The 24,430-nt window shown below is 40.5% G+C and overlaps 1 protein-coding gene across 1 annotated transcript in view; it reads right to left on the bottom strand.

Annotated features, from left to right (window-relative positions):
• Positions 1-638: 638 nt before the first annotated feature.
• The window catches only part of rtn4r (reticulon 4 receptor), a 46,040-nt gene continuing 22,248 nt past the window's right edge, over positions 639-24,430 (bottom strand). The window contains exon 2 of the mRNA XM_031305674.2: positions 639-2,703. Within this exon, the coding sequence (XP_031161534.2) occupies positions 1,322-2,703 (1,382 nt within the window). The 3' untranslated portion in view covers positions 639-1,321. The remainder of the gene's footprint in view (positions 2,704-24,430) is intronic.

The raw sequence follows: 24,430 nt of genomic DNA, 5'->3' as shown, positions 1-24,430 counted from the left end.
ATGCTCACTATATGATGTTTTTGGATTAATATTACTGCTGCATTCATGTGTATGTTGCCTTAAATTACTGCTGTCGATGGTTAAGGTTGGGCTCATTTTAACTCATTTATATACTGTTCGGTAGTTTAATCTACAGCAATGCATCATATTCTATAAGATCATCATATGTTTGTAACAATGTCATGTGAGAACCAGGTATCTCTACAAAGGTCAACTTTTGTGTCAGAAAAACAGCCCTGTTTTCAGCTTTGTGATGATGCATTTTCCAGCTAATCCAAGAGGCTTTTTTAATAGTTTATTCGGCTTCATAAGTAGGATAATTTTCTCAACATAAAGGAACACTTCATCCTTCAGTTCATCACAAACATTCAAAATCAACACATCTGGAGATACATGGTTTTCACTGGACAGGAAGGGGATGATAATGTTGTGGAGCAAACAGTACAATATGTGCCTCTGAGATGTAGTGAAGTAGAAGTATAAATTAGCAGATAATGGCCAAGTACAGTACTTGAGTAAATGTACTTAGTTACATTTCACCACTGCAACACAAAACAAAGGCAGCACATCATCACATTTAAGATGTCAGAGTCCATGTGCTCTGTCGTACTGGAAAATACCACACAATATCAAAAAGATCTAAGAAATAAGAACTTTTATTCATAATATATTCATACTTGTACACAAGTAAAATAAAATGCATATCAATGGTTCCATTGCAATCTCCATACACAAATTGACAGCATTCTTTTGGTAAATGCAACCCATAAACCCTTTCTGTCATGAAAATAGAACTAAAATTTGGGGAGATAAAACATTTGTTTTTATAAACATAAAAAAACATAACATTACCCAACAAATGCATCACTTTGAATAAATAATGGGGGGAGATTGTTTATCTTCAACGGACCCAACATTCTTTGTGTGCGCTCTGTCGCTGATTTCCTGTATTTGTTTTTTGTTCTTGTTTCTTTTTTTCATCTTCTGGTGGTCTGTCTAAGCAGTAAAAGCTTTTGAGAGGGAAAAAGGGAGGATTCCTCGAACTGTAGCTTAGACACAGTACAGTTAAGTACATAGAGAACAAACAATTTTGGGCACCAATTCATTATATACATTAGATCTGTAGTGTTCTGTAAAGGCATCAATTTTGTTAAATGTACTCTAAAGTCTTCATCATCATTGTTTGTCCACGCCCACAGTGGGTCAACGTGACTCCTCACTTTTCAGTCAGTGTCTGTTGTAGATGTCACTGTATCTTCTGTTATCATTGTCATGAGCATCAACAATCTTGAGTCCTGTGTTCAGAGTGAGATCAGGAGTCCTAAGACATGGCTAGAGATATCCAGATCATGGGAATGAAGAGAAAGTGCAGCACTTGCAAAGTAGAACCTCGGCCTTTGATGCAGTGGGCGTCTGATTTGGGCTTTTTGGAGCACTTCTTTTTCTTTTTGTTTGATGCTGTTGATGATTCCAGATTGTCTATAAGGTCAGGGTTTAGATTTTCCAAAGACTTGTCGAGGGTGTTGGACAAGGTTCCCAGTGGTCCATCATTCTGCTTGTTTTGGGTCTCGTTTTTTGTTCGTTCCGGCTCCTTATACTTAGTCTTAGACATGTTCTCCTTTTCCTTAAGGGGGTTGTTAGTGATTTGGCGGCTTTTGCCAGACAGGATGGAGGACTTGTCATTATCTCCAAGGCAACATCTGGGAATGGTGTCCCCGAGAGGATTTTCGGTGGAAGAGAATTTCCCAGCCTGTCCCTTGGAGTTGAAGAGATTGGTCTGGATTTGAGGCGTTTCCACACACCCCTCCAAATCTTCACTTTTCAGTCGTTTCAGGTCCTTTCCTGCCAGGAATTCGGGAACAATGCACTCCAACTCAGAACTGGAACCTTTGAAGCGTTTGAACCAGTCCCACAAGGTCCTCGCCCGGCAGTCACAGATCCACTGGTTCCCGTTCAAACGCAAATACTGGAGAGACTCCAGCGCGTCCATGGTTTCCCCCGTCAAGACAGTGAGATTGTTAAAGAACAAGAACAAGGATTTCAGCTTACCAAGATCACTAAAAGCCCTTGGTTGGACATAGATAACCCGGTTCTGGTGTAGCAGCAGCCTGTCCAGATTGACTAAGCCTCGAAACATGTTGTCTGTTACTATCTTGATCTTGTTATTGTGCAGATAGAGATAGGTGAGGTTGGCAAGGTCCAGAAAGGTGTCATCATGCAGGGTTAGAATGTTATTGTCCTGCAGGTAAAGGTACTGTAGGGAGAACATTCCTCGGAAAACCCCAATGGGGAGCTCAGACAGGCCACACCTGTGCAGGTGGAGGGTGTGCAGCTTAGTTAAGCCCCGGAAGGCTGTAGGGTTGATGGTGCGGAGGTTGCTGTTGTCTCCAATGTCCAGTTCCTCCAGTCTTTCCAAGCCGTAAAAGGCACCAGCCTCGATGTAGCTGATGTTGTTGGAGTATAGCCATAGAACAGTAAGATTGTGACAAGAGCTGAAGCTGGTGGACCTCACCACCGTTAGCTTGTTGCTCTGGAGGAATATCCGTTGGCTCCGCACAGGGATCTCAGTAGGAATGGAAAACAGTCCGTGTTGTTGGCAGGCCACAGTGGGCTTGGGCTCACTGTAGCACACACACTTGGCAGGGCAGCTGTCACTTTGAGGCACAATGTTCAGCCACATCACCAGAAACAGGAGTCGCCCCCCTACGGAGACAGAGAAAAATCAGTGGGTTAGTAAATAATGTATGTAAATATTAAAAGTCACAGTTCTAATATAGTCGCAGAAATCTGTAGAAATAGAGGAATTCAGGTCAAGATGTAATATGTGTAAACCTTTGAAAGAACACAGTACATTTTAATCAGACAACATAATTTGAGAAAAAGAACATGAGGGTAGCTATCATAAAGTGTAGAAGAAACAGATGTCTAGTTTTTATTTTTTATATTTATATGACTGAAAATACATTTTTGAAAACAGAATGAGCAATAATTGATATACACAATGTAAGCCTATGACACTGCACACACCATCAAATCAAATAACAAAGTTTAAAAACGAAAACATTTTTTGTAAAGTTCAGCACATTACTACAGAATAGGGAATTCTCTACATAACAGTGATTTAGCATGCATTTTAACAGTGATGCTATTTGGATCTGGGGACACATCTCCTCCCTGCTGCTTCTGCTGACATGAGGATCTAAACAGCTGAAGAGAATCCTGTGAAGGCAGACTCATTTAAAAATGATTGGGTGACTTTTATGTGGAATTAGCTTGCTCTAATAGGACGGACATAACTAATGGTGTTTCAGCGTTCCTGAGGTTGACATTTAGCCTGACGCTGGGAGATAAGCTTTCATGCCAGGCTGAGAGATGGGCCAAGGTGGAAAGATGGCTACAAAGGCCCTGCTAGAGTTTCCACTGTGCAGCCATGACTGAAGCATTTTTTTCTAAGTGCAACATGAAGATGAGATACACAAGAGGTGTGGTAGCATTCAGGACGAGGCCCCAAAGGCATCCATGTTTAAAATAAGGCGTGTTCCTGCATTTGCTCACATTAATTATTTCTGCTTGTCCTATGCCATGGATCAGCTTGATACACAGTGGAAATAGACTGGATTACCACATGTAAATGATTACTTCTGACATTTACTTTGTAAAAATTAAGTGCATCTATTGGGGCTCACACATTCCTTCATGTAGAGACTCTGGTGTCAAAGTGTCACAGGCATGTCTAGTAGCAGCATATAATGACAGGTAATGCTTCAAATCTCTGAATCCTCTTCAGCTCCCTGTCCTTACTGAGGATTTCCAATCTCTGCTCCCATGCACATGTGAGGAATCCCAGGCTCACAGGCACGACAGGTAGTAAGGCTCTGGAAAATGCATGAGCCTTACTCAGCCCTCCTTCCATTCCCACTCTCTCTCTCTTCTCATTCCTCTGCAATGTGTTGTGGTGCAGCTCATCTCTGGACCTTGTTAAACGGAGCTCTGGTGTGGCCTGACAGCAGCCCTCTGCTGCACTTTCCTTCCAATCTCCCTGCTCAGCCGTCAGACTGCCACCGGAAAGCTGTCAAGACTTTCCACTCTTTCTGCATCGCAGCACTTTTCCCTCAGCACTGCCTAACAATAGCCATATTTTATCACACAGCACGCTTCGTGTATCTCCTCTACTGTCTTCACTCCCCCCCCCCCCTTTGCTGTCTATTCATTAACAGGCTATTTCCACCCACGCATTGAATGTCAAAGCCTGGTTTCCTCAGCTCTCAGCATATGTCTTGTCTTTGTTAACATCTGTTGAATGACAGCATAAGCCCCACAATGTCATCAACTCTGTCCCAATCACCTCTTTCCCACTAAAACCATCTTCTCATCTGCATCATGATTGCCTTACCAGATGTTGCAAGCAAATATCTGGGAGTCATGGCTTCCTGAAATCTTTGTACTCTTTCGTTATCACATTTCTGAATAACCTCTGCATGACTTCTTAGTTACACATCTCACCTTCACTCTAGAGACTTGTATCTATGGACAGCTGATGTACAGTAAGAGTGGCGTTCACACCATTGATTGGTCAACAATGTCGGTCTTCCCCCTTTTATTTTCATCACTACTGTGTTGTCTTTGTTCCAAATCTAAACGGTTGCAAAGATTACACAAAAAAGAATTTATGTTTAGCTGTCCTCACAGATGTTGTTGACACAAACTTAAATATCTTAAAAAACAGCAACAAGGTTGCGGGTAAAAAATAATAAAAAAGAATGAATTCCTTATCGTCCTCTGCCAGCTTTGGTTTCAACACTTAATCTTCCCCTATCTGCTGTGTCAAAACATGGCACCAAGCACCGCCTTCCTGTTTCAGACCCTGCCAGTGGCCTTTCTTCTGAGTGCTATATTATTGTACAGTAGCAATCATCACTCTCTTTCAGAGGAGACAATCCTCTTTGTTTCCTCCCGACTGACACTATAGCCCCTTCAGCTTTAAGTAAAGTACATCACGTCACCCCCTCCTTCTCCTCCAAGAAAAGCACTTCTATTTACAATATGAGCCTGACAATATATAGCAGGTTAAAGAATTGCGGCCGAACAGTATTCTGTTATATAGCTTCCCTGCTCGACTAATTAAATTGTCTGTCAAAAGAATTTCTCTAAAATGATGTGATGCTGCTGAGGCACTCTGATTAGGACATAAAATTGGGTTGATATTGGTCTTCTACCAAAAAATTGGATATTGGCCTCTCAGTGTCCCTTTCTTTGATCGCAAAGGTAAATATTTTATTCAACCAGCTTCAGACCTTGACAATCTGAAAGACCTGCAATGAAACCTGTGTTTTCCTTCCATACCAACTCACCTAAAAGACTTGCATTGAGTTTTGTCCCGTGGTCAAAAGAACGATTCAGGCATGACAGTGGATAAATAATATCAGCTAACTGCAATTTTAGTCGTAAAAAATACTGGTACCAGTTCTCTAGAAGCAGCTAGAGAAAACATCCAGTAGCAAAACAGAAAGATGCTCACAGGAGTGGTATGAGTGGCACAGACAGCTTTGTTTACTTATTGTATGAGTGCATCACTAAGCCGAGGAGTCTAGCTCATTTGCATGTGTCCCTGGCATGTTTTGGAGCTCTAAACAAACTATCAGCGCTCCTCTGTCTTATTGTGACAATACAACACACATTTAAACCCTTCCTCATGCTTTGAAACCCGCGAAGAACACAGAGGGCATGTCGGGACAGCACATTCAGAGGGCCCTGCGATTCATCACGGTGGCTTTACTTTGAAGGCCTGGGGATTGGGCAGGGACGGCTAACATGACAGTCTTATCCCCTTGGCCCAGAGTGGAAGTGATGTCTCTGTCAGAGATGAATCATAGTAGTTCTCCAGAGGATTCTCATAGCCTCTTTCTGAAATCATGCATTATTGTGTTGCTCCGAAGCGGGCCTGCATTTATTCATAGTCATGATCCTCTCTCTGAGGTCATTTATCTTGTGTGAACCCATCCATGCATACATACATTGTTTTTATATCATGTTGAAAGAAATAACTTAGACAAACTGTACAGGATATGACAGTTGCATGAAGCCCAATTTTAGCACAGCCAATGCAACTATAAATGACTTTGTGAACTGAAAGTAATATAGGGCAGTAACTCGGTGCAGAACAGACTTGCAAACTCACAAACAAACTTCTTACAGCTGGAACACACCGCACGAGTAAGTGTCGCGTAGCGTAGATAGGTGCCTGATTGTGCGCCTGGCCATTCATACCGGATGCGTATTTCTACGCACTGGTCACCTCTCTCTCTCTCTCTCTCTCTCTCTCTCTCTCACTCTCTCCCTCTCTCCGATAGAAAGAGACAGGATGAGTGGGGAAAACTGTGGTAATTGTAGCTTAAATGTGGCTGTGTGTGTGTGTGTGTGTGTGTGTGTGTGTGTGTGTGTGTGTCTCTCTCTCTCTCTCTCTCTCTCTCTCTCTCTCTCTCTCTCTCTCTCTCTGTCGGTCCGTCGGTCTCTCTCTCTGTGTGCCTGATCGCGTGCCTCGCTGTGAGTAGTCAAGACAGCCAAAATCACCATAAAGTGTTTATTTTGGTAAAACATCCAGCTGCTCTGTGATCTTCCTGTATGTGATTACCTGCCTGGTTTGACACATACGCTTGCGTATCGCTCAAGAAATAAAGGAGACGCCAAAACTATCGCTGCGGTGTGTTCCAGCTGTTATGAGGACATTTTTTTCTTTAGAATTCCTACTTTATATCTTATTTTTTTAAACTACAGTTTGCCTCTATTATATAATTTCCAAGTTTAGCGTTTATACCTTTAGATAGGCAGGTGATTGGGACAAAAACATTTTTTTGTATCAATTATACTGTGTTTGTCTGTGTTGGATTTGTTGATTCCTGTTTTATTTCTCAGGCCTGTCATCAATGGCTAACTGTTCTGCTTCCTTTTGATCTCCCTACTGGTACTCATTTTTCATGAGGTCAATATGGCTATCTAGCCATGCTAAATCCTTTTTAAATTTTGCATAAAGTAGGTGGTTAGTAATATAAAATTGTTTCTTAATCACACTCACCCAGAACATCAGCCATGTTATTTTTAAGTTCAGGCCCACCCTTGATGATTATGATTGGTTCATGACAAATAATCCTGCATTTTTCTTTTCTCAGATAAGTCAGTCTGACACTTCTCCTGTTACTTAATCCATTGTAGAAACTGACACACAGACAGTGAACAATGGGGAAACTGAACATACATTTATGTTTTTTTAAATTTCTGAGTGATTCATCAAGCCTTCACTTTTGGCTCTGATGGGGTTTTGAGTGATGCCGTCTTGGATGTAAAGCAACTAATTACATACTCTTGTTCTTGTAAATTAATCCCTTTGTCTACTTGTACTTTTCTGAGTACAGTGCTTCTACTTTGACTCAAGTAGACTTTTTGATAAAGTACTAATTTTGAAAGGCAAGAATTACAGAGTAGCCTACAGTTACACTGTCATGGCAGACCAGGAGAATATTCCATTTTAGATGGCTTTGAACCTCTTTTCATTCATAAGCCCATAAAAAAGGTTTTGTTAAAGAGAATATATGGTCTTCACTTTCAAGCATCACTGAATTGCAGAGGGATTGGTTGGTAGGGCATGTATGGAAAAGGTTGGCCCTTTTTTTTGCCTTTTATGGCTACCACATTGACCTTGTCACAGTGTTCAAAAGAGCAACTTTTTTTCTTTAACAACACAATTAGTCTTACTTCAAGGTCAAGTTATCTTTCTTAATTTGTTCATTACAGTACTCTTTCAACTGTGATGCTGTCTAATTTCACTTCTGATTATGTGTTAGCCACTACGATGTGATTCTGGTTATAATGAAGAGTGTACAACCATTTACTTTTGACTTAAATAATGAGTGGATGTAATGTTTATTATTGACAACGTTGCCTATATTTCTGTATCTCAATGGAAACATGAGTCATCTTCAATCCACTTCTTAAAAGAACGCACAAAACAAACACACAGACCAGCACATAGGGACAGATTTGTGCTTGCCCGTACAACATTGATGAACCAGATGCTATAATCTTAAATAAAGATGCACACATCAGATCAAACAGGTTATTTAGGACATGATGGACCAGAGAGTCGAACTAGAGTCCCTTGGGTAACCATGGAGTGTTGCATGGGCATCAGTGGCGGCTATAGCATGCAGACGAGGACACAATTAGAAGATGAACAGGGGGGACAGATGAGGTCCTGTTTGACACACATCTGACACAGCACTTGCCCAAGCAGATGGCTCATGAATAACTGAGGGAACCAGAGGTCGGCAGGCAGAAGGAAATACAGAGACAGGCAACTGTGTGTGTGTGTGTGTGTGTGTGTGTGTGTGTGTGTGTGTGTGTGTAAAAAGAGGGTCTATATAGATCTGTTAGCATATATGTGAACATGTGTGCACTGCACAGACATGGGAGAGTCTTCATGTCTGTGAGAAAGGCAGAGGGCTGGCGATATCCTGACAATGAGAGAATGAGCTTGCAATCAGAGGGCTGTCAGATCGAATCCCTGCTCGACTGGAGAACAATTGGAAGCGAAAGTGGAAGGGAAGAGTTCTCCCTTTCAACAACTGACATCAAATTACTATCGAGCCTTGAGTGATGCACTGACTCAGTCAAGACTGTGTTGTGTTCAACATTTACAAACTGTTGTTGCTGTCCACAGTGGTATAAAAAAAACTTGATAAAGTAGATCTACTCAAGTACTATACTTAGATACAATTTTTTAGTATTTGTACTTTAATTGTATGCCACTTTAGAATTGTACTTCACAACATGTACAGTAATATCCAAATATTGTTATTGTTATATTTAACATACATCATCAGCTCATAGGATAGCATACCTTGTTAAAGACTAAATTACCTTATAGTAAAGGTTAAGGTAACGCTAAAAGTTCACATTTGCTCCACCATAACCAGCCACATTAAAATTCTGCTTGCACATTTATTCTTCAGTAGTAATAATTAACAGTGATAATTCTGACTGCATACTGTAAGTGGTACTTTTACTTTTGATACTTTAAGTGCTGTTAATACTTATGAGGTTGTTGATTCTTACTTGTAATGGAGTGTTTTACTTTGCGGTATTGCTTATGATGGTAATTTAGTATTGTGCTTCTATCAAATATGCAGTGGGGGACTGCAAAAGCTCCAAAAACAATTGATCCCATAACTACTACTGCAAATTGAACACCAGACAGGAAAGGTCTATAAACGATGGTTATTGCCTATATTTTTCAAACCCAATGATAGTGTGTATTGCAGACTTTCCGTTACAAATTTATAGTCTACAAGCTAAGGTTGAAATACTTCGGCGTTGTAGACTAAAAAATATCTCAGGCTTGAAAAAGCTCCTCCAGAGCCACAGAAAACATTATTTCCCTTACTTCTTACACCACTGACTGTATATATTATGGGCAGCACTCCTACAACTATAAATCATATTAGTTGCTAAAATTACAATGTTTTTTCTTCTTAGTTGCATTTAAAGCTATAATAGAGTTATATATAATATATAATAGCTGAAATAGAGTTAGGTATGGTATGCCACTACAGAGGATTAATTGTTGAGTGGTGGCGAAGCGCCATTGGATTAGGGGGCAAAAATTGCACATTTCTCACAACACTATTGTATAGTTGGCAGCAAACCAAGTTGCCCTTAGTGCTGCTAAAGCTCACTATGAAATGTTCCACGGAAGGCGTTGGGAGTCAAGTCTACCCGTGAGGTTTAGCAGACTGGCTCAAATCCAGCTTTGTGCCCGCCTCCACATGTCACAGACATGGGCAATTTCCACATGTAAAATGCATAATTCAAGTATCATAAGTGGAAAATAATGCAGGCGTCAGTCGAGCATGAGTGTGTGGGGGTGTCCAGATGCATTCTTCAGGCCACAGAGGAGTGGAAATTTGGAATGCCCTACTTTGGGGTTTTGTACCGTGCGGGCTGCCAGTGGTGCAGCCAAGGATTTTTGCTTAACAGAGTGAATAGGGCTTTATCTTATCTACACATGGCTGGAGAGAAAATAAATGAGGGCAGCTGCTACAGTACTACATGCCCCATGTGTCTTGGTGTTGCTTAGCTCTCAGGCAGACATTAGCACAGGTGTTAACAACATTTTAGGAGGCATCCTCTTTTTGTTTATAACAGAACATGTCATCCTCCTCAAGTACTTAAGAGGATTTGTGTGAAAATATAACCTGCACAGAAATACACAAACATGAGAAAACAGCATTATATCAGTTGGGACTGGCACTCCTAAGTATCAAGTATCCCAATCAAGTGTAACAGCTGAACTCTAAGCTGTTTGTTTGTTCCTATAAGTCATTCTATGTCTATTGTGCCATGCAGGATAGCTTTGACATCTCATTGTTTGGTATGTGAGTGGTAAAACAAATGTAAATGGGAAAAATGAATATGTTTTGAAACATATTAGTTGTATTTGAAATAGTTTTTAGTTAGTTTTGTTTTTTTATTTGTTTTTCAGCTAAACTTAGACCCTTGATAAACCTTTTAGGCTTTCGGCCTCTCTTGCATATTCCATTATTATTACTAGTGTTCTTTCTTTATGTGCTTATGAATGAAATTAATGAAAATACATGTTCATACATGTTTAAGGAAATGTTTTATGCATGCCCATAATCTTTCAACACCCCATAGAATGGAAAGAGGAGATTGTGATATGAGAATATAAGGACATTTTATACCTTAGTTCAGTAAACACATGATGATAGTTAATAATGATGCTCATTTTGATGATTTTAACTTCTATTTATTTTATCCTATTTTCATTTGAATGTTTTGAGTTCTGTCACTACAGGTTTTTTTCCAGATATATTTGTTTACACTTTGGCATTTCTGCCTTAGTTTCTAGCGTTTCTTGTTTGCTCTTTAATTAGCGACATACATTTAATAAGAAATTGATTTGCTGTGTATTGTCAACAGACATTGATATCACTGGATTTACTAAGTGGTGTTGATTCCAGCAGTATGTGGATCAGGTAGTCGTGACTCTGAGAAGTAAGGGTGTATCATATTTTGAATGAGGTCTTTACATTTCAGGTGTTTTAAAAAACACCACTCTCAAAACTGGTCTCTAATGCAGTTCTGGGGCTCTCATGTCAACAATTTGAAATTGGTGAGGATTGCGAGCACTGCACTGGCACAAAAGCAAATGAGGCCTAATGAATCACTGCTGTATCAACTAAAATGGATAACCACCCCAGTACAGTAAATATCGGATGATAGCTTCAGATAATGCTAACACCTCCTCATGTGAAGTGCCAGCTGGAGAGGGAGACAGCAATGACAGCACCCACAGGCAGCCTCGTATATTTGGGCAAATGAGGATGAGAAAACACATTGAGGTGGTCTGCGCAGAGAACACGCTGTAATGAGTGGTTACACAGTTTGATGTCATTGTAGCCTGTCTTTGCTGTAGGCATAGTTGAGCTCTCAAAGAATGGTGTATTATGTTTTCCAGGCCGGGACGTGGAGCAGGTGCAAACATTATCCACTTCACATCTTTCTGACAGCTTCATTACTACAAAATTCCTGTATTTGGCAGCGACCCTCTTAGACTGGCACTTGTTGTGCTTGTTGAAGAGGAACTAGCTCCTGATGGAGTGTTGTGTTTGTGTGAGTTACAATTGGGGGAAAATACAGGCACTTAATCTTTGACCATTCTAGACTAAACCAAAGTCATTCTGTGTGTAATCCATGTAGTTGGTTTGGAGAATTGTTGTGTAAAGTGTAGCTGTAGGAGAAACCAAAAAGGATTTCTAAATTGCCAGCCCCTTTGCTTCTTTGTTCTTGACATGGGTGCTCTTAACCTTGCAAAGCCCTTGTTCCCAGGATAGAAACAATTGCAAGCACACACATTAGTCATTCCAAGGTTATACATAGGTGAATGCACCCTACTGTACAGTAAAGAGTGGTATTGTGAGTGGGAGATTTCTCATTAATGTGAACAGGCAATGTATGATACAGGCAGATCCACTGCCTGAGGCAAGAGGTGGTGAAAATGTGCCTGACAATTCTTCACAAGACAAACCATTATTGACACCCTTTTTACTGTCATAATATATCATCTAACCTTCTTCTGTCTTCTCCAGTTTTGCAACATTGCACCCTGCTGGATTGGCTAGCTGACGATGCAGACCGTCTGCAAATGTGTCAACTGCAATCACCTCAGACTGACTGAGACAGGGCAAGCCCAGAAAGACATGCTTTAACCAGCGAGTGTGGCTTCAAAGAACTGCAAACTCTGAACTCATCTTTACTGGAGTGGATATAATACCTACAATGCCCACATGTCTTGGCACGCAAAAACACACAAACACATACACGTGTACACAAATCCATATGCTTTTAAAGATTTGAGCAAGCCATTGCATCTGCTACCCCAATATTCACACATTTAATTAAACATGCATGTTTCTTTTTTCCTTTTTTTACCTTCCTTTCCTTACATTCTTATTAGTAATACAAAAATAAAAATGCATTGATAAGACTAGAGGACACATCCGTTCCTACATAAGTCAACTAGGTATTTAAAGCAATTAATATTAATATAGTTATATTAGCAATGTTTAAATCACTACGTGACTAACGGAAGATGGACAAACTTAGCAACTAGCTGGTGAACATAGCAAAGCATTTAGCAGCTAAAGAGACTCCTGAAATTCATGCATTCATAGCCAGAAACACAACTCCAAAAGAATGCTAATGTTGCTCCATATTTGCTAGATAAAGTAACAAAAAAAGGGAAATGTTTGCCAACAAGTTTGCCATATCAACTCAAAAGTTGTTAGTACAGCTTGTTTCCCTAAAGGGGCAAAAATATTGGTTCATGCAGGTTTAAAAAACAAGAAAACCAAATGTAGTCTGCATTTTATTCAACTTATTTTGGCACATGGCTTTTGAGTTTAAATACAAGTTTAGCAGTTTTTGTACTTAATAGGTTTTTAATATTTACTTTCCAATTTTGTAGTTTTTGTTGTGGACTTTTATTTTCAAATTTCTATGTTGGTGGAGCATCCTCATACTTGGCCGTATGTGTCTAGTCCTTCATTGGATAACTGATAAAGAAAACAAGATAAGTATGCATTAAAACACCCTGCAACAAAACAATTTTATTTGAATAGAGTGTCAAAGTCAGTTAGTGTTGCAGTACGTTTCCACACTAAAAATGCAGACAGAATGAAATGAAGTAAAAGATAAATGAGACAGATAAATTGGATGAGGTGGTCAGATGGCGACCACTTTGCAGTTTGTGGTGACTGACCGGTTTGTTGTTGTTGTGCGGGTGGTATTTACATGCTCTATTTAATCACATCAGCAAGTGTCAGCATGTTTAATCTCTCAATTCATACGGCATATTCGATTGCTCCATCTCACACGACACATGCTCTCAAGTATCATCTCATATGATAGCCATTAGTTATCCATTATCTCAAACAATGACTGTTTAATTCCTTTTTGGTCCCCGTGCATGACTCATCAGACACGCAGTGGAAGGAATCCAGAGACACAATGTGCCCACGAGCATCTGTAAGAAATCGCCAGAGGAAGAAATATATCCTGAGGGTAGCGGAAAATGAAAGGAATCAAATAAATAAATAAGTTAGGTAGATTATTGTGCAAGCGTTAACTAATTCTGGCCAGCTTTCTTGTAGATACATCTATTTTGGATGTGTAGGCAGCCCTGGAGGCATGTTGACCTGATAAAGACAAACCTCTCCCTTCCTTTCATCTTTTGAATCAGTTTCTGCAAGCAAATGTATTAGGGCCAATCACACGAGGCCTACTTCTGCTGTTCTGCCCTGTAACAAGAGCAGTATTCTCAGCAGTGTTTTGCTCCCATTACATTGGATTTTTTTTACACGTCTTTTCTTCCATAATAGTGTTGTCAAAGGGATATGTTCGGATTTGTTGCGCAATGGAAACATAACGAAACGATAAATATATGTGGGGGCTACAATATTCTCTATGAGCAGAGGTGGATTTTTGACATTAGTGAGGTATAGGATCTCATATCTTCCCCTGCCTCCGCATACATCTGATTCATTCATTCATTCATTCTAGACCTTCCACTTAAACCCGATGCATGTGAAAACTGCAGCTTTGAAATGAATTTGGCCATCCTCTGTTTGACTCATATATACAGTATTTACTGCATATATTATTAAAGCATAATGGAGAATAGAGACCTTCAAGCACACTAGGTCTCTATTCTCTGCTGTGCTTTGAAGTAAAATGGCAACCATTGCACAATCGGGAATGAAAATGAAACAGCACTGGAGTGGAGTTACAGAATCGGTTGAAAACAGGAGGTGAACAAAAAGATCATCTTCATTTATAGAGAAAATGGGGAAAAGAAAATCCATGATGAAACTCAGAAAAGGGAGGGAAAGTCAAAAAGGGCCATGCCAGAGTAAGTCACTTTCACGTCGAGGTTACAGCACTGCTTGTCAGAAAGGTGAGCAAGCTTTCCAAACTTGAATTTTATCGACCACTGCTTTGAATCCTGTCCAGAAGATAATGGCCATCTGCTCCTCTCTTTCAAAACTTACAATTCGAAGCAGCAACTAGGCAATGTTATCTTTCTGCAAGAGATGAGGCACAAACTGAATGCAGGATGTCTGCAGTCACAGCAAAAGCCACACTTAGTGACTTTTGGAGCTCTATGCACCTCCCATTTGGATTCCTCTTTAAAGCAACTTAACTTAACTTAACTTTTAGCTGCAGCTGTAGTTCCAATTAGACAACCTGTAGGGGGACTTTAGGGGCGGGAAGCGCGAGCTGTAGTTCCAATGAGACAACCTATAGGGGAACCGAAGCGGGAAAAGTTACATAGTGTTGCTTTAAGTTTCAATGGGTAAGGGAATGGGATAATGGGCCCTTGCAGCAGAAATTTTCTTTAGGGACATTTTCACTTTTTCCTCACCTTGCCCCCTAAAAAAAGGAATAGCAATGTCTGCGGCCTGGTTGGTTTAATAAGCCCACTTCTGAGAGGGTCTTAGTGAGCGCCCCCTCCAATGGAAGCATTAAAGGAGAAAGACTTGCATTATTTACCACCCACCTCAGTCCCGCCGCACCCTGCGCAGACAAAGCGATATACTGCAGGAAAATGGATTTTTCTACAGAGGAGCTCAGATAAGAAAGATAGAGGGAGGAAAGGAAAGAAAACAGAAAAAGGAGGGGGATGAAGACTGAAAGACATTAGAAATATTCCCACCTAACCAAATTCCGAATCAGTTACATTTCTTCGCACAGGCCTTTCTGTTATTTCCTCATCTTCCTCCCTGTTGGCCTGATAAGGGCAGTTCTTTACATCAGAGGCCTCCACGGATCACTCACCTTTTTCACTGCAAAGGTCTAATGCTGGCCCAAAGCTCAGTTCAAGCTGGGAAGTCATCATTCCTGCCCTTTATCTCCCAGGTGAGGAATGATCCAAGGCTAAGTGCCATGCCAGTCTGCCCCCAATATGCCCTCAATCTCCTTCAACATTTCCCCCGCACCTCCTTAGGCTGAATCCAGAGAGATAGGAGGAGAGCTAGTGACGTGTGAGCGTCGGTTTCACAACACCTCACAGCAGAGTGGCCATCAGATAAGACCAGAGTAAAGATCCAATAGTGGAAAGTCTTCACAGTGGCGCAGCAGTATCTGAGCGATGGGTTGGTCAGGCTATCTCCCAACACCCCTCGCTTCTGAACGAGTGAGCCACGAGATGAGAAGATGGGATAAACACGTCAGCATATGGCAACCACCTGAGACTTTACCCTACCTCCCAGAAAACAAAACTCTCCCACAATCTGCACACATCACTTCCCTGGATTTCAACACAGGTGTTTGTGTGTTTATGGGGACTTTTTGGAGTGTACAAGTGTATGTGTGTATCGCTGTTGTTGTCACAGTCCCAAAACGACTGTAGCACTATAAGTAATGTGCTGGTGCAATTTTCGCGTCACTGTACTGTGGGACGACCCAACTGACAAGACTCCCTGCTTTGCTGCCTGGGTAATGAGTCATTCCAGCCCTGGAGAAAAACAATCTGGTATTTTTAAACTGCATCCTTCAGCTGTTCCTTGCTCCCTAGAGCTCCAGCTTGTGAGCTCTTGCTGGCTTGTAAAATGAATGCCATTTCTAGTTCTTGTGCTAATGGGCCTGATATATCTGAATAATACAAAATCATTATAGTGCTTTCAATGGTACTTTTGGTTCATCTATGCCCTACTGATTAAGACGTAATGCTCTGCACAATGCAAAACAATACCATATGTGTTTGAGTCCAAAACCTAGACTGGTGTTATTAGAGTGTGGTAAGGTTAAATGCTAAAAAATGGAACACTATTAGTTTAACCAAAGTGTGACAAAGCATTTTTCCCATCTACCCAAGTGTCTCAATTTCAGGAGCGAAACAGTACCGGACAAGCATATGAGTATTGATTTGTTGAACAAATGTGGGGAAAATTAAAGATATAAAACTAAAGAGATTCAGTCCCTAAAATTACACAGCACATCAATAATTAAAGAAGTCAATTCTAATCTTACAAAATCTTAGCCCTCTTTTATTTTTTAGCAAGTAACTGATATCAGGAATTGAGAATAATGATGACCCAATTTACTGTTAAAACCTTTGTAAATGCTAGTGTTCTGCTTTGTAGTATTTTCCTTTTCATGTATAGAAAAAAATCATCCACGTGACGACCGGTTACATGACAGTTAAGTTTAGCAGAGGAAAGGTGATTGTGAGCCAGGTAGAGAGCACCGTGAGGTCCTGGTCGTTTCAGCGGGCGTTGCCATTAAGTTTAGCTGACAACAGGTCACAATTAAATATCAAAGTGGAAATACCTCAATATTGTACATATGCACAGCAATTGAGTAAATTACTGTCATAGTCTTGGGGTTTCGCTTCACTCACTCTTCTGCTTCATGTCTTGTTTTACTTTCTGTCTGTGTTTTCGAGCCTGTTTACCATAGCACCTGTGTTTATGCATTATCACTTCATTCCCCTCACCTGAGTTTCTCCGCCCATCTCTCAAGCTGCACTTCATGCCCTCGTTAGATTAGTTTTAAGCCATGGCTTTCAGTTCGCTCTTTGTTGAATCCTTGGTTTTAGTTGAGACCAGTTTTGCCTTTCCTGCACTAAACTTGCAATAAAGAGTTGTTTTCATGTTCCTGTTGTCTGCTGTCTCCTGCATTTGAGTTTTCACTGTGACAGTTAGAAACCACTTAGTGTTTTGCAGCAATGCAAAATTAACTAACAGGCTTAAATTATGATTTTTAAATGAATATGACATGTTAAAAAGAACTTCTATGGTTCAATGATCAACTTCCACATTTCTTAAGGTTTTTATAGGTTCATTATAACCATAACATAACCATACCCATAACATATCGCTCACTCGGCATGGACACATCCAAGGGTCTGGTTGCAAGAAACCATCAAGTCTTTTAAGTTAGTCCACTTTTCTACTTAACATCCTTTGATTGATTGTTCGTGTTAACTTATGTGGCAGAATGTGTATTGTATTAGCTGGTGGTTTGTACAATTGCCTCTTCACGTTATGCATGCGTTTGCTACATGTGACATGCGGTTCTGTCAATAAAAAAGAGAGAAAAAGCACAGAATGAAATTCCTCCTGATCCTCTCTCATATAAAAACCTCTAAAGTCACTCTGCATCTGCATTCTACTTAGAGTGGCGCAAGCGTTGTGCTGTATCACCTGAGCAGCCATCACCTGACAGCAGGAATTTCAATCGCTCTGCTGAGCTCGTAACCCTGTCCCCACCACCGCCCTCTCCCTTATTCCCAATGCAGCCACCCGCCATTGTCATGCTAATTTACTAGTCCGCACTGATGTGAGCACTCACGTTTTATAGCTTTCTCATAGACCCCATCATGGGCTGGCAATTAAAGTTATGCATGGTTTCGAACAGGAGCACAAACTATGATAATTCTGCTCTCCCCTGGAGAAAATCCGCTCAATCAAAGGTCATGAGAACAGTGCATAGTTATACACTCGTTTTCCAAAGAGGAAAATAGCTTCTAGGCAGAACGCATTGAGCGTTAGCTTCAGTACATGTAGCTTCACAGGTACACCAGTTCATTTCTACAGGGTATCTACAAATAGCTATGCAGCAACTGAAGTGGTTAACAATAGATTATGTTTGCTCTTCCACTTTTGTTGGCTATATCTATGGTAAAGGGCCTCCGGTAAAGTAGGGTAAACAAGAAAATAGAGGCTCTGTGTCTGCTCAGAGCAACAAATCATGCTCCTAGATATTATCATTAGTCTTACCAGCCAGCAGAAAGCAAGAGAAGAGGTTTGTGCTGCAATTAATTAAGCACAAATTTGGTCATAAAGAAGAACACCAAATCACAGTGTGTTTGTATGAATCCAAGTTAACCAACAGAACACCCTGATCAGCTAATCTCTACATAATATCCACAAGCCTCTGCATGAACTTTTGGAAACAAAGCACTATGCAATTTCAGAGCTCATCAGGAGCTTATGAAGCTTCCACACTTTTCTCGAACATGACATGCCATTTATGATTAATGACATTACCGGCTGGGCTAAGATAAGAGCTCAATTAGCTGTGTGGGCAAGGACCTTGACTCTATCTCCAGTGACTAATCCCATGGCTTTTGTTATGATTAGCAAGAGCAGACTTTTAATCTTGGCATCTGAGTGCCTGGTATTGGATTGAACACAACTGATTCATTAGCAGTTAAAAATGCACTTCTTCTGTGAGTGGCACAATTCAGCGCTGCATGATGGTGGTGGCATGGATGTTTATATTTCCCAATCTTCCAATCTCTGCCATTTATGTGCTTTGGCAGTATCAGTGGCAACACTCATTGGCAGACAATTAAATTCAGTCTTTTAAGTGAAATGAATCCATCAACCTTGTTAATATTTTAACAAGAGGGGCCCCTTGAGAGTTGTCATCAGTAAGCCCACTCAATCTCTTGGGGTGTGTGTGTGTGTGTGTGTGTGTGTGTGTGTGTGTGTGTGTGTGTGTGGGGGGGGGGGGGGCCTGCCTACATGCTTGAACCAATGTTTCCTCAAAATATATTTCTAGCTACAGCAGCATTGCCCAGGGAGTTTTGCTGAAACCCATAATCTCTACAGAACTCGGAAACTTTCAAAAGACTGTGGATCTCAGAGTATTATAGCACAAGTAGGTCCCCTAACAAGCACCATATAATTCACCATATAGCCATTGAAAACAGTCAAGGACAATCCTTTCAATCTTGCAGCTTTAATTTGGTATGAAAACTTTTAGCGACGGATTGTGAGTATTAAATATTTAGCAAATGAATATGAGGATAAACCTTTCAAAGAACAGGAGGGAATGTTACAGTATGCAGGGAGGTACAAAGATAAGATGGGAACGCTGTGCATAGAACATGATATAGTGGTATTCATCTGTGCTGCTAGAATGCACAAAGTATGAGAGTTCTACTGTGGTAGTCGTTTCTGCAGTAAAACCCATCTTGCATGATGCTGCACTTTGTAGCACTCTCACTCTGCAGGGGGAAACGTAGCGCACCATCTGTTCGCCGATCCCCGGCAACAAACAACAGACAGACCAACGCAGCAGACAGACCAGCAGACACAGGCAAGCACCACTCCCGCACCAGCAAAGAATTGTGGGAAACAGAGAGACAGATACACGGACGCAAAGCAGCTAAATGTGGGATGAAAGCAGTCATCAGCTGCTTGATCAGGAGGCCTGAGCTGACACCGCACACCGAGGAATGATGCAAATTGAGGCAGACACTGCAAAGGAGTCGCCGTGCAATGAGAGAGACTCTTGATAGCGAGGGACCAGGCGAAAGGGAGACGATGGGTTGGGGCAAGAGACGAAGGAGAAAGAAAGCAAATGCAGCCACCATACGATGAGAGAGCCTCAACAGAGTAGAAAAGCTGGAGAGAATAGAGAAACAATTAAAGGCTAGTGTATCTTAAGAGACAGCCTGCAACAACAGACTTGACAGTGTGTGTAGGGGTTACAGAGAGAAAGAAAGAAAGAAAGAAAGAAAGAAAGAAAGAAAGAAAGAAAGAAAGAAAGAAAGAAAGAAAGAAAGGGAAGGGAAGAAAGAGAGGGGAAGATTTAGGGATGCAATCCATTTTTTTATCCAAAATGTTGGAAGTCCACACAACTTGCCTCAATCAGAATGGTACATAGTCCAATAAATGTTATTTTTGGATTACGATTAATATGGGTGGCTTATCACACACAAGCCCACACCCAAACAAATATGAACAAAAGTGGGACTTCACAGTCTGTCACATGCATATACCACTGTGAAGTAAACACACAATCTAAAATGTTAAAGGATTGGGGAGGAGAGGGGAGATATAATTGCCTAAATATGCTATGGACATGTGAGAAAGGCTTAAGCTTGCCCCCTAGTGTTCATTCCCTTCCCTGATGGCATCCGAACAACAGTGCAAAGCAATCTCTGTCTAAACAAGGTATTATGTCTGGTATTGCATACTCTCATTTTCTTAGAATAAGCACAAAAAGGTCTGCCAATAAGGTGGTGTTCGTGTTCAGCACATAGTATTTTGAGATATTTCTTTAACCAAGTGTCATTTTCTTGATTTTAGTGCAGCTATCTGCCTTTTCCAGTCTGTTTTTTTTAAATAGATAGATGGACATATATATTATGTACATGTATATGTACATGTGGAAATGGGAATCCAGCAAATGAATGTTTTCTGCTACTGGGTTTACAAGTTTGTTGATGAATAATCAAGCGGTCTGGTATCAAAGGCCATGAAAAAAGTATGTCTTGCAGTGAGAAGTAGACAGCTTCATGAATAATAGTGTAAGCCTGTGAATCAACATCAAAGTCAGCACTACATTAATAGAAAAATTAATTATTTTAAAGATAAAAAAGAATGTGATCCTTTAACTAGACCTTCCGCTTGGCTCTGGAAATTCTCCATTTTGTATTGCTAGCAGCAGATCTGATTTAATAATTTGCAATGATTCAACTCTGAAATGCCAGGCCCAGGCAAGCCAAATTAAGAAAACACATAAAACTATTTACTTTCAAAATGCTTGGACAAAGGAAATGACAAAGGTATTTTAATGAAAATGAAATTGGATGGAGACACTGTCTTATACAACAGTATCACGTTTACATATCAGCATACACTCTCGCCTGCAGTGCTGTTTGTCTTGCATGCAGTTCATTTCCATTTTTGTTAACCTTTTCCAGCTGCCTAGGCAACATCTGTCTGTGCATGTGATAAAAGGCATATTCGTGAGACATGTTGCCCTTGTGTCCATGCTTTACACCAGAGAGATGTTCTAAAATGTTTTTGTGTCTTACATCTCTTTGTTTTGAGCTAAGCTTTGCAGTTTGACAGCTCAAATCCCAGTGGCCAGTGGTATAAAAGGCAAATCACAGCAAAGTGACTGGAGCAGCTTAGCTGTCATCAGCTAAACATGGTTATCAGTGGCGTTTTTTAAAATATCAGTGAACAGTGTCATTAGCCCTCATCAAGGTAAAATCCTATAATCAACACCATGTCAAGAAAGGATTTATCCTCCGGTTAGGTGATAATAATAGCATACAAGAGGACAAAACCCTGATTAATAGTCCATTTGTAAACCAAACAGTAGCTTGAAACAATTAGCCAAGCCATGAGTTGGCATGAATTTTATTAATTTTTCCAAATTTGATGCCTCATATGAAAGTATTAAAATATTACAAATATTTTTGGTGTAAGAACCAAAATTTGACCATTGCATCAACAACAAATTGGACTTTGTTGGCCATGGACCAATATAGAGATGCAAGTAAAGATTACTTTCGTTATTGTTTCATCTGTTGATTACTTTTTTAAATTAGTTGATCATCACAAGTTCCCAGAACTAATGTCATTACGTCACTTGTTTTGTTTAACCAACAGTTCAACGCCCACAGATATCCTGGTTAGAAATGGTAAATAGTTGCATTTATATAATGTTTTTATCAAAGGACTTTACAATTTGCATCTTATTCATCCATTCACACACACACACTCCCACACACTGATGGCAGCGAGCTACCATGCAATGAGCTGGTGGCCTAACCATCGGGAGAAATTTGCAGTTCAGTGTCTTGTCCAAGGACACTTACACATGTGGAAAGGAGGAGCTAGGGATCGAACTGCCGGACATGTAATTAGTGGACGACCCGCATCTAAGTCCTGAGCCACAGGCGAAAAAATTATATTTATCAAGCAGAAATGCCAGCTTCCACCTTCTCAAATTTGATGATTTGTTCGTCTGACTCAAACTATATGACTATATGACTATACAAACATAGTGGTGTTATTATTGTTACTCTGTGGTGTACAGTCTACAGTCTGGGAATCCTAACATTGGAAACCCTAACTGTCTATTATGCTGGCTCCCAATCAAAATTATTGCTTGTTGAGGGCCAATTCTTGGTTGGGGCAGGAAACGCCTATGCAACAACAGTCTGTGTAAAGACAAGCTGCTTATTTTGGTTGTATGATTTCACAATTCAAAATTTAGTATTCAAGGTAGTGTTAGGCTAAATACCAAAGAAAGAGTCAAAAGCAGTGCCATAAAGATAGGAAGTAATGTGACAGACAACCATGGTATCAGCGTAAGCGGCCATCCTTGGTAGCATAATGAGATGATAGATGTCCATGACATAAGGAATTTCTAATCAAAGGTTGCTAACTGATTTCTACCTCACTCTTAACTTTTAGTCTCTTGTCGTGTCTTCTTATTATGATTTAACAGGGCATAGAAAAACAAGGCTGACATCCCCTTGATACTTAGACCTATTATCTAATCATTTCTGCCACCCTTAGTGGAACAAATTGGTTGTCTTAACCATGACTCCCCTTACACAGTGCAAGATACAAAAGGAGAAAAGGCCACAGGAAGAAAAGCACATGTTTCTCACAAAAGAAAACATCTAATTAAATGGATTTTTCTACAGTATTTCCCCTGGTTTTTCACTTAAGAGCTTTTTTCCCTGCGAGAAATGATCGGTCGACACAGGAAGGTTATGATCTAATGTCTCCACACCAGATCAGTCTGACCAAAGGATCCTATATGGACAAGATAAGCACCTGCCCTTTATAACTGAACTAGCTTATTACACGGGTTTGTGCAATCTCCTCTTTGAAGGCTGCCCTCCGATACAGCCGGCAGAGCTTAGCAGTGAAAATGCAAAGCCATCACTTTATTGCAAGGAAAGAGAGACTTTGTGAATTACAGTTTTTTTTAAATATATCACAGCACAAAGATGGAATAAGCAAACAACAGCAGGAAATCCACTTGTACTTTTAAATACTAGCAGGCCTGTTTGTGTTTGAAATAGTTTCTTGTTTCACATTTCCATATGTGTACATACGCAAAGGGATTAATTTATCTGAGTAGCTTGCAGGCTGACCAGCTAGACATTATTGGCAGCGGATTGGAGCCAATAGTCGGGGTGAAAAAAGACTCCAGATCAAAAGCAAACATCAATGGACTGTTGTCACCTTAGCTATTGCCATTATTCAAACTCCAGTATTTCTTGTTCTATCAATAGGATCTGGCACCGAGCACCAACAGTCTGTTGAATTTTGCCCTCTCCTCAAGACTAATATCCTACCAGGAGAACTCATCTAATGGGACCTTACACTTAAATCGGCATTTTGAAGATCAGATCTGAGGTCACTATTCGGAGTTTATTCCTTAAAAGAGCTTATACTTTCTTGTGAGCATTGAGACTAGACACACTCCCCAAAATGGAGTCGATAAAGTATCTGCTCATCAGGGGAGCGTGACAGCCTGACAGATGAGACCACATCAATCATGTGGACTCCAATAGCCACTCTGTGACTCAGATAAAATAGGGAGCGCAGACAGTCGGCTCCTTAAATAGGCACCAAAGGAGCCAAGTGGAGACCTTCTCCATCTATCTTATTTGGAGACAGGTCAAGAGGTCATTATACCCTCAAGAACTTTTGGGTCTTTCACTGCTGCATTGATTGAGAACCAAACAGTGCCTGAATCCTAAAATGAGCTCTCTTTCTTTTATGCTTCCACTAATGTCAGGCTGATTTTTCTGAAGTGATTACTCTATGCAAGATTTGCCCATACCCTCTGGGAGGAAATCAAATGCCATGCACATTCCTGAATAAAAAGGAAGATGAGACCTGGTAAGCCTTTTCATGTTCACGTCTCATTTCTGCCATAACAAACTTTGCAAAAATGCAAAACGGGATGCGTGATGAACCCAAACCAACTCTGGCATCAAGCTCCCCAGGGCAACTTCAGAGCAAAGTCACAGCAGTAGCAGCTGTTATGTTCTGGCACCTGTTGACTACGGATGTCACCCGAAATC

This window comes from Sander lucioperca, chromosome 2, assembly GCF_008315115.2.
Source record: "Sander lucioperca isolate FBNREF2018 chromosome 2, SLUC_FBN_1.2, whole genome shotgun sequence".
NCBI classification, from domain to species: domain Eukaryota; kingdom Metazoa; phylum Chordata; class Actinopteri; order Perciformes; family Percidae; genus Sander; species Sander lucioperca.
Note: the sequence above shows the minus strand (reverse complement) of the source record. Positions and strands in the feature narration are given on the sequence as shown.